Genomic DNA, 16,512 nt, shown 5'->3' on the forward strand with positions numbered 1-16,512 from the left:
TAAAAGATTACAAGGGCCACACTTTCAGAAAAGTTGTATGTTTTTGACAAATGTTTTACCTTTGAGCCCCCCTAGCAATAGAGCCCACTGAATATACGGATAAAAATAAGTTGTCCTCGTGCCAATCCTTTTTGTGAGAATTATTGTGTATTTTATTGAGAAACTTAAAAATAGAAGTGATACTGTACATGCAGGTTATCCAATTGCAAGTCGTAGTTACTTCAAATTTGTCAATAGCAAAATAAGAGTGGATAGGAAAATTTACTGACAGGTAGAAAGAAGCAAGTGGTGTCTACACAGTCAGTGATTTTACTTCTGTTTTATCCTAATCTGAATTTCATAATTTGTTTTATACATGTCTTGCTGACCATACTGATCAGGCACTTCCAATACATCATGGTGAAACCCTAACCCGATAAGATGATTAAAAAGAAAAAACAACAACAAAAAACTGAGCTCCGGAATAAAAAGAATTGGTAAAGACTTGAGGTGGACAACGAACAGGATGTTTCTTGCTTGTTAGTTTGTCTGTGAGGATGGAGTGGTCCGTTTGGTTTGTGCTGAGGGGAACTGGATGTGGAACTTTTCGAGCCTTGGCTGTCAGACTGGTCATTGGGAGACCTGACGGTACTCTCGAACAGGACAGGGCTGCTCGTGGTAGTTTGCCTTGAAGCCTTCTTTAAAAACTTTGGAGAGTTGAGGCCAAGGCTTCAAGAAAGGAATATTTAGACAATTAACAAAATATTTCCATTGTGTTTTCGTATTCCATATAATAATAGGTTTGGAATAAAACTGGGAAACTTCTACCTGGTTGCTCCTTTCCCCAATGGAATTTAAGTATGGTTTCGGTACAACCCGAATGAAGATGATTCTGAACCTGTGTGAGAGAGTGAGGGACAATTTTGTAAATAGAATAGATAGTACTTTTTTTTTTTTTAAGCAATCGGACAGTTTCTATGTCTTTGACCAGTTAGATTTCAAATTCGTCCGCACAGGGCCTGATTGGTTGGTCAGAACTAAACATGTTATAGTCAACTTCAACTAGCAACACGTCAGCAATAATCTGCATACATTAATATGACATGATAGTGGCCATATTAGGAAATGGATGAAGGCCTAAGGACCAATTGACGCCATCAGTCTCACCTCTCATAACGCAGCAACAGCACGACCATTAGGATGAGTATGACGGGAGCCAAAACGTACACAGTTATCCACACGACCATGCCTTGATCACTTTCTGTGACAAGGAGAAATGAGATGATTTGACTTTTCCCAAAATTGTTCAAGGAGCATTTTTACCTGGGCCTGTGTTTGATCCCCACATCACAGTCTCACTCCAGTCGCTCCAGCCAGAAGCTCCGCATGCTTCATGAAATCTGCTTCTCACCTGAAGCTCATACCGGGAACGACTGGAGGGTAAGTTGATGCAGTAATTTAGCTTCCCTCGATTGACAGTGTTTGTCTGCGGAGTGCACAAAGTATTTCAAATGGAAGGGTGGTGCAGATGACAAAGAAAATATACCAAGCATGACTCTGTCAACATCAGGTTACTCACATCCCACTTCTTGTAATTGGTCCTGTAGCGAACCTCATTTTGCACACACCATGCAAATGTCTGATTCCAATAGAACCACAGATTCCAGTCTGATCCATTCTGAACAGTCAGGTTGGTTGGCGGATTTAACTTCACTGCAGGTGAAACATGATTCACGCGTGAGTCCAAAATGATTTAGTTGCATCTTTTTATCTACCAGTACTTTTAAGATTAAGATTAAGATATCCTTTATTTGTCCCACACTGGGGAAATTTACAGTCTACAGCAGCAAAATTGTGGGTAGAAAGAAGAAAGAAGAAAAACAAAGTGCTTTGCATTCACAAAATAAATGTTTCAGTTTCAATGTACACCGTTCAATTAAGTGCAATATAAATATAGATATAGATAAGGTGGCTGTGCTATTTACAATTTTAAGGTGGCCCAGAAAACGATTTTAAGTAACTATGCTATTTATTCAAAACAATGTTAGCACTGGGTTGTCAAGTATAATACATTCATCCCACTTCTCGGCAGTACAGATTTGCCACAAATATGTGGTCGAATTGGAGTACACTTACCTTTGCTTTTAAGGTCAGCAGTCTTCGGAAAAGTGTCGTTGCCATGCACCAGTTGCATGTGAAACGTTCTGAACCTGTTGTTTTTGTCACCATACGGCTGAATGCAGCCGGTTTTTATGCTGTTGTTTGTCAGGTACATCTCACACGCTCTGGCATCTTCACCCTCAAACCTGTGGAAGAAAAATCCCCACCGTCATACAAAAAGTAACCCCAGCAGTAACGATTTCCAGTTAAAACAAAGCACATATTTATCAGGCACACACTTGATCCAATGAAAGAGAAATTCTTTGGAATTCAAAACCGTTTTATTTGAACTCACCAGCTGTTGAAGGTGTAATTGACTGTTACATTGCCGTATCTGTTCCAGGTACATTTAACAAACTTCAAATGCAAAACAACACAGTCGGCATCTGTCAAGACAAAATACGATAAAACAAATTCACTAAAACCGGGCTTTCCAAATTGCCACATTCAATGAAAAAAATCAGATGACTGATTAAATTTGGTTTCACTCGCGCTCTTCCGCAAAGCTATCAGTTTGTGGTTCCGAAAAATGTTCAGTGAAGTTCAAATGTGAATTACATTCAAATGAAAATTTCACATGATCATCTCCATTAAGCGTGAAACAACTTTGACCTTTTAGGCATTTCCAAAGAGTACAATCACACTAAATCAAATCACCCTTAATTGAATACAACGTTGTATGTTCTTACCTGGAGGTTCTTTGGCAAAACCGGATCCCCCTAGACAGAGAAGTAACAGCAATTTATTCAGCATCATGGAGCAGAAGAACGTGGATGATTTCAGCGTTGGTGCGGCTACATGTGAGGGGAATGTGTCACATTTGGTTTTGTTTCTTTTTCCTGCGCTTGACTTCAGTGGGTTCTGCTTCCTGTCAGCGGAAACTGTCGAGTTATTCAGTATTTACATTCGCACGATGTGAAAGATAACACAACGATCATTAGTGGACACATTTATGCTGCTCATCAAAACATTATTCGGATTGTAGGCCTAATTTGGAATATTACCCCTGCCAAAACAGGTACTCTGGATTTCGCATTCAAGTATTTGAAAAGATCAAGCCCACATTTGGATGCAGATCATATTTTGAGTTTGGTTACCGAAGTTCAGTTTTTCTGAGGAAGTGACTACAGAATGGGCACATCAGTTCTGTATCACTTTCCATCATGTGTTCGACTGCACCCTTGGCTTTTGTTTCCTGCCAGAGGAAACTACTTTGAAGATATTAACTAACATACACTCAAATGTGCGTGAAGTGGAACTTTACCTGTGAATGTAAAACCCACACAATCTTACATGTTATAAAAGAAGGTCAGACAAATGATGATGATGATGATGATTTAAAAACGGAATCAACCCCCGCCTCCCAAACCAAAAAAAAAAAAAAATCATCTCGAAAAGGTTATTTGCATCTCTGATTATAAAAATGTAAAAAAAAATCAGCAGTGTTTACATTTGTGGATATAAATGATAAGTACTTGATAAGTACATTGGAATCAACACCACCATCCAACGGCTTTCAAAGCATGTTTTATATGTTTTATTTATTTGTAATTATTGTTCTATGTTCTATCTTTATTATATTTCTTTAATTTATATCATACGTTCGCTCTTATTTTTAATAACCGGAAGTTCTTTTGTTTTGACACCAGCTCGGAAATTGAATCCGTTTGTTGTGGTGTGTCACGGGGACTTTGCGCTTTGCCTGATACTACTACTGTTGCTGGCCAGTACAGACACAATGGCGTCTACGCAATTAAGCCCCCTTCTTCACGTTGAATACCCGACGGCGCTGCGGTCCCTGCCGTTCGCCTTGCTGTCCTTCGTCCTCGTCGGGAGAGGCGAGGGCAACGCGATGGACAACGTCGCAACCGAGAGGCTGGCTGAGGAAAGTCACCGCCAAGACAGTGCCAACCTGCTCATATTCATCATGCTCCTAACGCTCACCATTCTCACAATATGGCTCTTCAAGCACAGGCGCTTTAGGTTCTTGCACGAAACGGGACTCGCCATGATCTATGGTAAGAACACCAGCCTCCAGCGAACCACCCATTGACGCCCTGTAGCGATCATGCTAAATAGCTAACTGGATGCTAAATGATGGCGTTAGCTGCACTAAGCTAATTTGACAGCTTACAGTACAGTGGTTGCTGGACTGTGACCACTCCATTGAAATGAATGGAAATGCCATCAACCTTTTCCCCCATAACCCTTCACCCCCATGAAAATGCACTCAACAGCACTCCTCCTTATTATGCTTTCTAATAACACACACTACTAATGTTAGAGTGTAAAAACACCCACATGTCATAAATATGAAACAATTAAATGAAAAATGACAAGTACGGTGGTAACTGAGTGTGCCTTCTGCATATTTTTGCACCGCTGCTCTACCTTGTACAGTGTCCACCATTTGTAACCTCAAAAATGTCAAAGATGCAGTAAATATTTGCATGAAACACATTTCGAGGCTGTGAATATACAAGATAACTGCAACTTCTCTAAAAACTGGAATAATTGCCTTTATATGCAAATAGATGGTGGCCAATCATGACTAATAATGGATTTGCAGACAAACTTTGAACACCACTTGACTCTCATTCTCTCCTCTCTGGAAGGCCTTCTGGTGGGCGTGATCCTGCGGTTTGGCGTCCACGTGCCCCCGAGCATGAGCGACGTGGTGCAGGGCTGCGCGGTCAACGCCAGTCCTGCCACCCTGTTGGTGAATGTCAGTGGGCGATTCTACGAGTACACGCTGAAGGGCGAAGTCAGCCGTGGCAAAGGCCACCAAGTGCAGGATGACGAGATGTTGAGAAAGGTAAGGCGAGACCGTGTAGTCATTGTTCATGTTTTTATTTATGTATTTCTATGTTGTTATTGTTTCTATAATGTATTGAACGTTCAATGTATTCACAAAAACATTTTTTCTATTGTTCATAATTTCAAGTTTTGATTGTTGGAATTCAATTAATTGCCTGAAGGCACAAAGTTGCGAAGATAGCAAGTTGACAACCTGAAAAAAAAAATAAAAAATAGAAAAAATAAATATCATGATGTCATCAGTTACTCCAAGTCAACTACAGAAAATCTGAAGTTGTTAAACCCTTAGTAAGAACTGCAGAAAGATTGTACAAAAGTGGCTAAACCCTCATTTATTATCTGCTACATTTCTTCAGGTTACTTTTGACCCAGAAGTCTTTTTCAATATTTTGCTGCCGCCGATCATCTTCCATGCTGGCTACAGTCTAAAACGGGTAAGGCGATCTAAAGCACAATTATTAAAAATTAACTGTTTTCAAGACTCTACGTAGACAAAAGTGTTGGGACACAATGCATGATCATTAAACTGAAAAAACGTTGTTGTTTCGGGGGTTTTCTAGCATTGCTTTCATTTGTTTTAAGAATTGATTGTGGGCTCGATCAAGTGCTTTTACCTGCCAGTAATTGTCCAGGAGCTGTAGCTTGCTCACCAACAATGTTTTTGTATGATTAATGTGACTTCAGACTGAGTTCTCATACAGTAGGTTCTATAAATTTTAATAAATGTTTGTCCTCGTCTGTGTCAGAGACATTTTTTCCGCAACATTGGCTCCATCCTGGCCTACGCTTTCATGGGAACTGTTATATCCTGTTTTATTATTGGGTAAGTGGTCTGTTCACATTCATATGGTGTAACTACTATGAGCCTCCCAATGTCTGATGGCTTGCTGTACTGGCCCCCAGGCTCATCATGTACGGATTTGTGTCCTTCATGAAAGTAGTGGGCCAGCTCGGGGGAGATTTTTACTTCACCGACTGCCTCTTCTTCGGGGCTATCGTATCGGCGACAGACCCAGGTACAACACTGGCATAAAAAAATAAAAAATAAAAAAATTAGTCAATGCGAGACCTTTTGAAGCATGAGCCAGCGTCATGATTTTTTGCCCCTCAGGGTCAATCAAGCTGCCGGGTGACTTCTTGGTTGTTCACATTTTAAAACACATTTGTCCCATAGGGAAAATAGCTGAATAAATTAGTTCCTGGCTTCACACTTTTGTCATCATAAAATCTTTCTGAATAATACGGCAATTGTTTTAAGTGATATTTTCCCATTTCCAACGGTCATATAAATAAAAGGAGAACTAGACGTCTTGGTACTTGGTACCGGTACATTCTCAAAGAGTGAATACTCATACTGGTATCGCTCTGGAAAAAAAAAGGGACATCAAACCTTCCTACTCTTTTTGTTGCAGTGACGGTGCTTGCCATTTTCAATGAGCTGAAGGTAGACGTGGACCTGTATGCTTTACTTTTTGGGGAGAGCGTGCTCAATGATGCCGTGGCCATCGTCCTCTCATCGTAAGTTTTCTTGACACCCCACTGGAAAAAAATCTAAACAAACTCCCATAATCCCAGCACGTATTGGCAAAATTCTCTACAAATAATCATTTTACTAACACCAGTTCATGTCATTTCACCGCCGGCCTTCCATCATTCATCCGTCTGTGTCGTTCATCACCTACCCGTACGTATGCATGCAGTGTTGTTCTCCGCTTGGAGAAGCAGAGTAGGCGGGGGGCTCGAATTGTGCGGCCCGAGGGCGAGGAGGAATGGCTGAGGAAGAACCAGACAGTCATTCCTCGGTGGGTGGTTGGGCTTTGTGTTTGGTTGTGGCATATTGGGGGTCCACAAAATGAGTCATCGGGTATCTCCTCAAAAAGTGCACACAACTTTTTGTGTACTAGAAAGTACAAGGCCTTTATTTCTGAAGGCAGCCTGTATTTGGTAGGAGACAGAATTGTTGCACCTGTCACAGGAGAAGTCTATTTGTGTGCTTTTTATTTGCAGTTCTTATCAATAATTTAGTGCAGTTGTAGGCAGAGCTAATTGTTCCCTGCTTAAGTTTCCAGAAGTCAGGTGTCACAGACATGTATTAATAATGCAGTGTGGCCGAAGTCACATCTATTCAAATGTTTGCTTAATAATTTTTTTAGTTTGTTTTTGCTTTGGTTAAAACAAAAAAAAAAGTTTTTTCCTAAAGGCATCACAAATGTTTGCTTCATAATTGTTTTGTTTGTTTTGGCTTTGGTTAAAACGTTTTTTTCCCAAAAGTCCGAAAGGCATCATAAATGTGGAAACACGAATCAAATTATGTGGTAGAATTCAGAATATACCTACTTAGTTTAATTGTGGTGAGGACACGGAGAGCCGTATTAAATTTGAAAAAAAAAATCCATATATGCAACAATCAATCACATATTTATTATAACATGTTTGGAGCATTTGTGTTTTATATGTTTTCAGACTTTGGATGACAGTTCCCTGAAATTGCATTTGTTTTTAGAAGAGCATGGTTGATCCGTGCATGGCAGTTGGCTTCCACTATTTGAGGAAATATCCCAAATTCAAAACAATCTGCTTTTCCTTTTGGATCACTGTTGGGTCCCAACTCCATTTCATGCAAGTAGTTTGGGATTTCTTTTTTCACGCAACAGGGCTCCTTGGTTTACCATGCTCCCGTCATCAAATGAAAACCCCATGCATGCTTTAAAATGACTCAAATCTGTTTAAATCACCGGTTATCAGATATTCATGGATTCAGGTTGATTTGATGTCGGTCCATCTCCATATCCTCTCGTGGTTCCTGCCTTCCTTTATTCTTTCTAAGGTTGTGTACGTTTATGCTGTCAGCTCCATTGTGGCCTACCAGCCTACGGGGGACAACAGCCACAGCTTTGAGGCCATGGCCATGCTCAAATCCTTTGGCATCTTCCTGGGCGTCTTCAGCGGATCGTTTGCTCTCGGCGTGGCCACCGGTGTGGTGACGGCGCTCATATCCTTCCTGTTGCCTTATTATTACCGCGCATTTTTATATTAAATCATTCATTTCATTGTCTGAAGATAATGTTATGCATGTACTCCAAAGTCATTTGGAACACAAGTGTTGGTTTGAACTACAATCATGGTGTTCTCATTGTATTTTGTGAGGAATCATCACTTTGATTTAAAAAAAAAAAAAAAAAAATCGTGGTTTTTTTTTTTTTTCGCTGACAAATGGCTCAGATGGAAACATTTTTCAGGGTTCGATGCTGTCATGTCAAACCAAGTTTTAATTGATATTGCACAGTTGAGCACAGACAGAAAATCCCATTAGGGACTTTTTTCAAGTCAGATCAGAAGTTGACTTGCCACTGAGAGCTACCTAATTACAGACGTCTGCATTTCCTGAGTTGTCTTGCTTCGATAAAGTGTTGCATATTATCTTCTGATTGCTGATTTTTCTTTTAACTTTCCATCACGTGACCAAGTTTACCAAGCTGAGGGATTTACCCTTGCTGGAGACGGCACTGTTTTTCCTCATGTCCTGGAGCACCTTCCTGTTGGCCGAGGCTTGCGGCTTTACCGGTACCACAGTCATATCATTGTACATTTGTTGAATCATTTTCAAATTGTGGTCAACTGTCACGTTCTGTTCTGAATGTACCCAAAACCAGGCGTGGTTGCCGTGCTGTTCTGCGGGATCACTCAGGCTCACTACACCTACAATAATCTGTCTCGTGACTCACAGGACCGAACCAAACAGGTAAGCGCCAACTGGGACACGCCATTCAACAAAGAATGCCAACAGACATTGCAAAGCCAGTTCTCATCATGTGCTTGTTTGACTGCCTGTCACAACACAGTTGTTTGAGCTGCTCAACTTTCTGGCAGAGAACTTCATCTTCTCCTACATGGGCCTGACGCTCTTCTCCTTTCAGTCGCACATCTTCAACCCTTTGTTCATCATTGGGGCTTTTGTATCCTTCACTCAGCTCATTGTCAAAGAGGTTTTCAGGGCTTTTTAATTCCGAATGTGCATTTCCATCATCCCAAAAAAAGTCCCAGAAAAGGATTTAAATTATTGTGACATAAGCAAAGTTAGTGATATGAGCAATGCAGTTGGTTGAATAACATTAACAAATATAATGCACATAGCATGTCGGTAAATGTACATTTCAGCTGACATTTATCTGATATGGCTGTGTTTACTCTGGCAGAACATATGAAACAAACTGCATGGGCAGTTGGCTTAATTACACGTAAATATCTCCACAAGCATCAAAAGTAATACAAATATTAATTGCCGTGTGGTGTTTCGTTGGCATGATATGAGCCTGTCATTACTCAACTGCCAATGCCGCACTTGGCATTGGCCGTATCTGATACATTTAGAAAAGGCCTGCTCTTGATCAAACAAATCCGGTTGAATCGAGTTTTTCTGTCGTTACGTTGCCATGACAAACATCCCACTTGCGTCACCTGTCTCCAGGGAATCTGAATTGTATCACTTGACCCATGCAGTGTAAATTTAGCCATTTGCATTTATGATTTATGCTGTCAGCTCCATTGTGGCCTACCAGCCTACGGGGGACAACAGCCACAGCTTTGAGGCCATGGCCATGCTCAAATCCTTTGGCATCTTCCTGGGCGTCTTCAGCGGATCGTTTGCTCTCGGCGTGGCCACCGGTGTGGTGACGGCGCTCATATCCTTCCTGTTGCCTTATTATTACCGCGCATTTTTATATTAAATCATTCATTTCATTGTCTGAAGATAATGTTATGCATGTACTCCAAAGTCATTTGGAACACAAGTGTTGGTTTGAACTACAATCATGGTGTTCTCATTGTATTTTGTGAGGAATCATCACTTTGATTTAAAAAAAAAAAAAAAAAAATCGTGGTTTTTTTTTTTTTTTCGTGTTAAAATCAGATGGAAACATTTTTCAGGGTTCGATGCTGTCATGTCAAACCAAGTTTTAATTGATATTGCACAGTTGAGCACAGACAGAAAATCCCATTAGGGACTTTTTTCAAGTCAGATCAGAAGTTGACTTGCCACTGAGAGCTACCTAATTACAGACGTCTGCATTTCCTGAGTTGTCTTGCTTCGATAAAGTGTTGCATATTATCTTCTGATTGCTGATTTTTCTTTAACTTTCCATCACGTGACCAAGTTTACCAAGCTGAGGGATTTACCCTTGCTGGAGACGGCACTGTTTTTCCTCATGTCCTGGAGCACCTTCCTGTTGGCCGAGGCTTGCGGCTTTACCGGTACCACAGTCATATCATTGTACATTTGTTGAATCATTTTCAAATTGTGGTCAACTGTCACGTTCTGTTCTGAATGTACCCAAAACCAGGCGTGGTTGCCGTGCTGTTCTGCGGGATCACTCAGGCTCACTACACCTACAATAATCTGTCTCGTGACTCACAGGACCGAACCAAACAGGTAAGCGCCAACTGGGACACGCCATTCAACAAAGAATGCCAACAGACATTGCAAAGCCAGTTCTCATCATGTGCTTGTTTGACTGCCTGTCACAACACAGTTGTTTGAGCTGCTCAACTTTCTGGCAGAGAACTTCATCTTCTCCTACATGGGCCTGACGCTCTTCTCCTTTCAGTCGCACATCTTCAACCCTTTGTTCATCATTGGGGCTTTTGTATCCTTCACTCAGCTCATTGTCAAAGAGGTTTTCAGGGCTTTTTAATTCCGAATGTGCATTTCCATCATCCCAAAAAAAGTCCCAGAAAAGGATTTAAATTATTGTGACATAAGCAAAGTTAGTGATATGAGCAATGCAGTTGGTTGAATAACATTAACAAATATAATGCACATAGCATGTCGGTAAATGTACATTTCAGCTGACATTTATCTGATATGGCTGTGTTTACTCTGGCAGAACATATGAAACAAACTGCATGGGCAGTTGGCTTAATTACACGTAAATATCTCCACAAGCATCAAAAGTAAGACAAATATTAATTGCCGTGTGGTGTTTCGTTGGCATGATATGAGCCTGTCATTACTCAACTGCCAATGTCGCACTTGGCATTGGCCGTAGCTGATACATTTAGAAAAGGCCTGCTCTTGATCAAACAAATCCGGTTGAATCGAGTTTTTCTGTCGTTACGTTGCCATGACAAACATCCCACTTGCGTCACCTGTCTCCAGGGAATCTGAATTGTATCACTTGACCCATGCAGTGTAAATTTAGCCATTTGCATTTATGATGCTAAATCCGTGACAATTTTGTTCCCCGTCATTAATCCCATTCAGCATACCTCCCTCACTGTTCAACCATGGCGCTTTGCCCTTAATCAGAATTCTACGATAGGTCGCAGTGTTCTTGGGCAGGGCGGCAAACATTTACCCATTGTCCTTCCTGCTCAACCTGGGCCGCAAGAACAAGATCGGCTCAAATTTCCAACACGTCATGATGTTTGCAGGTAGGTTGTTGTCACTGGTCCCCAGCCACTGGCCATTTGGTATCGGTCTGCAGACAAATACGGGGGGGGGAGGAGATTATAGCCATTTTATTTTCTTGTTTTCTGCATGACACAACTACTGACTGGATGAATATTTTTACCAGTGAGGAAAAGACGAATGATCGGCCTCTGCCTCTTTTCTCCAGCAGAGGGAAGTGTTGTGTAAACTTTTGTATGACGTGGTGGTCTGAAAACTGCATCTCAAGCGTGTACTGTGCTCAACTTCTGACTGCTTTTGAGATTATTTGTTCATTTACACGTTACACAAATTCATATACTTTGGTGTAATGGACCATGTATCAACCCAGTCGCAATATGACTTGACCTGAATCAAGATTTAAGCTCTCCCAAATGTTTATTCGAATATATACTCAGTATTTGTGGGTTTAATATTGTGAGCGTTTTTACAACAGTTCTCCTGAGGGTTTTAATTTGTTTCGGCATGGCGCTTTGGATCGAATGCTATCACAGCCTGTATGTACCGGTGCAGGTCAGTAAATTTAAATATGGTACTGTATAAAGTTCATGTCAAGAAACGTTTAGGAAAATACTTTTCAGAGGGTAAATTCCTTTCCCCTTAAATCAGGAAATAGTGAACCTACCGTATATTATGAGTTTTACTTTTTAAATTGAGCTGTCAGATTAAATGAATTTTAGCGCGATAATCAAATTTATCGAGATGTACCTATCCCCACACCTGATCTATTTTTACACTTCTTCTTGTAGGACTGCGTGGGGCGATGACTTTCGCCCTGTCCATCCGAGACACGGCCACCTACGCCCGCCAGATGATGTTCTCTACCACCTTGCTGATCGTCTTCTTTACCGTGTGGATCTGCAGCGGCGGCACCATGCCAATGTTGTCCTTCATGAGCATTCCGTAAGGGCTGCAGCCGACCGTTCATCTCCCTATCTGTTATTTAGTTGTTTATATTTTATTCTAAAGTCGCCTTCCTGTCTTTTTTTTCCCCCCTCAGTGTCGGTGTAGACTCTGATCAAGACCACTCGGTAAGTATCACAGGTTGAAATCAGTTGGTTTTCCTTTATAAAATAAAATAAAAACATGCAAGGGAATGTTCTGCTTGTCAAGAGTTCCGGAGTGCTGGATGGCTCACAAAGGAGGAACACCAAGCATGAGAGCGCCTGGCCATTCAGGATCTGGTACAACTTTGATCACAAGTATCCTTTGTTGTGGATGTGCACTGTGGAATTTTCAAGATAGTTTTTTTTTCAATTCTGATTTAATACCTCAAGTTTAAATTCAATATACAGCGCTATTTATAGTATTTGTGAGAGACCCTGAGACAGACACATCACACAGAATTGAGACACATGATTTATCAATCAAACAGACTTTATTCGGAAAGCAATTGTCATACATACAACACAAAGTCCTTTGCATGGTTAAAATCAAGCTTGTCCCACCACTCATCCACATAAACACACATACACCCACAGGTATAAAATTGTGATGTATGGCAGGCTCCGGAGGAAACAATATTTCAAATTGTTGTCTGCATCCGGGTGATCACGTGTCACAGAGATAAGTTTTGTCTAGTCAGACGAAAGGATGTTCGCGTCATACTTCAGTGACACCACCAAGAGCGAGCAAAAGTTAAATAGCTAGGGCTTGAAATTCATCCCTGATGCACACCAAGTGTTATTTCATGGAGTCCCAAGCTGTGTGGATCTTAGCTTATCAGATATGTTCTGTCAGTGCGGTAGAAAAAACACTTGACCCTTGTTGAAGGTCCTTAACAGCTTTCGTGTAGCTACCTGAAACCCCTCTTGACGCATAGCGGCCCCCCTCTCACGGCTACTCTGCCCGCCTGTTGCGGACCACTGGCGCGGTGCCTCACCAGCCCGCAAGCATATGAGGTTTGAACTTTTAACTACATTATTTAACACATCGGAAAAAGTGCGTCCTAGAAGATTGTTCAAATGACTGTGAATTTGAATGTGTTATAGTTAGGCATTTGCTTGACTTTTGGATTTAAAATGCTTGAAATGTTAACATGGGCCAATTGTATATACCACACGTAAGTACCTGTAAAAACTCATGTAAGTATGTAATTGCCAGCATATGCACAATACAGGAAATTATCAGGATGCTTGTCATTAGGAGGAAATACTTTGTTTAGCTACATGTCATAAGTGAAAAGAATTGTGCTTGTTTTTCACACACTAGAACGAAGGGCCCCTCCACGACGACGACTCCGACTTCATTCTGAACGACGCCAGCGCCAGCTCTATGTACGCCGACGTCACCGTCAGCACGGACGGCTCGGGCTCCAGCGGCGTCAAGCGCCATCGCCCGTCCACCGCCGACGAAGGCCTGGATCACGAATTGGCGCTGGCCGAGCACGAGGTGGCCATCCGGGGCACCCGCCTGGTCCTGCCCATGAATGACCCGGCCGATCCCCCTACCACCGTAACCCTGCCCCCTCCGCCCTCCCCGCCCCGCTCGGACCCCCGTAGGCACAGACTCTAAGAAAAGGTTTGCACTGGCGAGATGCGGCTTGTTGTCGTCATCATTGAAAATGCCACTAAGTTGATTTTGTCTCCCACCTTTAAGGGCAGTGGCTATAGTCACGTGACCGTAATGTATGTCCTGCAGGCTATTTATAAAGCAATTAACAACTACAGATTATGACTGTCATATAAGACCTGTTCAGGCCGTGGCTATTTCTATGTGACTGTCGTATATCTTCTGTTATTTCCCGACCATATCTCTTCAACGATTTTTCCAATGCCGACATGTTGCTCGTTCTGGCCAGTCTTTTTTTACTCATTGAGCCTTGCTTAGACAGTCACTTTTTATTTGACCATGATTTATTTTTCTTTATATTTCTATGGTTTTGAATTGGACTAACTCAGCACTTTTTTTCCTTTTTTTTTAACAGCTCTCCTGTTTTGCTAGTGTGATTTGATCTTGCTTATGAGCAGTATTCTTATAGTAATTCACCATCTGGCTGAGAAATGAACACTCTTCTTCTATCCTGCTAAAACTTTTTCTGCACTTCAGGACTCATATTTTAGGTGTTTTACTTTTCTTGCTTCGCAGACTCAACATCTGTTTTGCTGCTATTAAGAGAGCGTGACTAATCCACTTAGTAATGCAAATGATTTATGGAGAAAAAAAAACAGCCTGCATAATCTGTGATGGTCATGTCATTACAGCCACTGTCCTAACTTTGAATGAGTGGAATGATCATCTGCTTTCACTGTTTCTCGTCGCTTAAAATATTCACGTAGACAGGTCGGCGTCAGGTATGCGAGGAGCTTTACAAGGAGCTCTCCGTGACGGTAGGCTTGAACGTGAAAGCGCCACACGCAAGGTCAGGTACTGTCAACACGCATGGATGACGAGTCAATGGTTAGCGAAGGCTGCGCTACACGAGAACTGACTACTTCCACACTTCCTGTAAAGACATTTTAGCACTGCCCGTGTGGTTCATTTATGTAATTTATTTATTTATTTGTTTGTTCTTTCATGGTATTTCTTTATTTGGATTTGTTTATAGAAGTAGGACAGCTCGGTGGCGAGACGCACCGTGACCGAGTCATCCCACGTGAGGTACGCTGTACAAATGTAGGGAGGTGAGGGCGGGGTGGTACTTTTTTTCCCCGAAAGTTTCTTAACTGTGTGTCTGTAAAAAAAAATGTATTGTTTCTGTGAGGTAGCAAGCTGCTTCTCACAGCGAGAGCTTCCCCTGTGAACGTCATTTACAAGGTTGTGACTGAGACGCTGGGGGGATCGGGGGTGGGGGGCATGTCTGCTAATCTGACTGATGCACCACACGCGCTGTCTTTGGGATGAGGGCAGGCTCAACTCTTGTGAATTCAAGTGCCTAAAATGTAAATTGAACTCCTCAGTGTAGGTGTGTACATTTGATTTGTACAATCAGGTGATCGCTCTGATTGACACTAAATGCGCCAATTGATGTTGACTACTAACAGTGCAGGTGATTTATTTCCTTTCTCGATGTAACGGGGATGAACAATATGTCATCAGAACTAATAGAATTGTACATTAATGTAAGGTTTACGCAATTGTCGAGTATACTGTACTTGTACTTGGAGTTTTTAAACGGTGGAACCTCCAAAGTTAAACGCACCTTAAGTAGGAAAATCGAGTTGAACCAAAATGTTCTGGAAGTAATCCCTGAGACCGATTACTATTTGTATCGGGCTGTGGCATTTTACAGCATTATAGAAAGATCACAAATACTGAGAAAAGGTGGGGAGATTAATGTACTCTCACTTAAGATTGACTCATTTACCTTTACTTCAGCGTAGGTACACAGCATTTCATGTCTATTTGTCTTACAGTATATGCTATTGTGCAATGGTAAACGGGTGCTTAATAAGTAAACGAGTGAATGCTTTTTGAGCCTGAAAAAAATAAAAAAGAGCAAGTACAATTTCGAAGTCAAGGGAGCATATTGCGTTGGACTTCGGAGGTTCCACTGTGGCAATACAAAAGGATTTCACTCATTCGTCTGCTTTTTGCACATAGGCATCTCTGTAGTTGGTGGACTGAAACTCATCCTGTTGTCTTTGTGCCGGGCGGGCTGGTCAACACCGTAAGAGAGTCTCTTGTCTTTAATAGACCCGGTAACTATTTAATCCCTCCAAAGTGTTTTTGTCAATTTTTTCTTTCCAAGCAGTATTTAGAATTCAGATTTTCTACACAATCATCCACTCAATTTGGATCGCGTGTTAGTTACCTGTATAAATGATTGAAAGATACAGATTTCATTTATTTAGTACTTTTGTTATGCCGATTACACGTGCAACTAAATATATTTCCAAAAAAATGTCTGATTCTGCTCTTTGTCGAGCTCAAACACTGGAGTTGGTGAGCACCAAAGGAATGTGTTTATGTCAACATTTTCTTTAAAAAAAAATGTGATCTAGTATTCCGACAAGATTTGACTGACTTATTCTTTCCTGCACTCTCATTCTATATTTTTGGTCCTCTGTCTGGCAAGATGCAAAAATACCAGAAATAAATGTCAAGGACTGCACATTTTTTCTTCTCATCCTGTGAGTTTTATTTTGATGGAGTGAGGTTATCCATTAAAA

General features: G+C 41.3%; 2 protein-coding genes and 1 long non-coding RNA gene across 4 annotated transcripts; 1 reads left to right on the forward strand and 2 right to left on the reverse strand.

The window, feature by feature from the left end:
* Window positions 1–128: 128 nt before the first annotated feature.
* On the reverse strand, window positions 129–3,134 carry LOC109512452 (cytokine receptor common subunit gamma-like). The gene is made up of 8 exons (XM_019864243.1): window positions 2,829–3,134; window positions 2,435–2,525; window positions 2,116–2,285; window positions 1,559–1,692; window positions 1,303–1,465; window positions 1,147–1,240; window positions 808–877; window positions 129–708 (listed from the first exon to the last, which is right to left on the reverse strand). The coding sequence occupies exons 1-8, from the start codon at window positions 2,893–2,895 to the stop codon at window positions 610–612; spliced, it is 888 nt and encodes a 295-aa protein (XP_019719802.1). The 5' UTR covers window positions 2,896–3,134; the 3' UTR covers window positions 129–609.
* A 593-nt stretch (window positions 3,135–3,727) lies between these two features.
* LOC109512416 (sodium/hydrogen exchanger 6-like) lies at window positions 3,728–16,459 on the forward strand. 2 transcript variants are annotated; one of them, XM_019864163.1, is made up of 17 exons: window positions 3,728–4,157; window positions 4,755–4,954; window positions 5,313–5,390; window positions 5,703–5,779; window positions 5,860–5,972; window positions 6,369–6,474; window positions 6,657–6,758; window positions 7,807–7,948; window positions 8,415–8,520; window positions 8,610–8,698; window positions 8,799–8,912; window positions 11,274–11,385; window positions 12,151–12,304; window positions 12,402–12,432; window positions 12,515–12,603; window positions 13,197–13,302; window positions 13,613–16,459. In XM_019864163.1, exons 1-17 carry the CDS (start codon window positions 3,878–3,880, stop codon window positions 13,913–13,915), a joined length of 2,202 nt encoding a protein of 733 aa, XP_019719722.1. In that variant the 5' UTR covers window positions 3,728–3,877; the 3' UTR covers window positions 13,916–16,459. The 2 variants fall into 2 exon arrangements, with proteins under 2 accessions (XP_019719722.1, XP_019719723.1); XM_019864164.1 differs by lacking the exon at window positions 6,657–6,758 and having other exon boundaries at window positions 3,731–4,157.
* Window positions 6,407–8,549, reverse strand: LOC109512486 (uncharacterized). Its single transcript, XR_002167538.1, has 3 exons — window positions 8,446–8,549; window positions 6,639–6,729; window positions 6,407–6,495 (listed from the first exon to the last, which is right to left on the reverse strand). It is a non-coding gene; the product is annotated as an uncharacterized LOC109512486 (long non-coding RNA).
* Window positions 16,460–16,512: the final 53 nt, after the last annotated feature.

This window comes from Hippocampus comes, unplaced genomic scaffold (assembly GCF_001891065.2).
Source record: "Hippocampus comes isolate QL1 unplaced genomic scaffold, H_comes_QL1_v1.1 scaffold57, whole genome shotgun sequence".
In the NCBI taxonomy this organism is placed as follows: domain Eukaryota; kingdom Metazoa; phylum Chordata; class Actinopteri; order Syngnathiformes; family Syngnathidae; genus Hippocampus; species Hippocampus comes.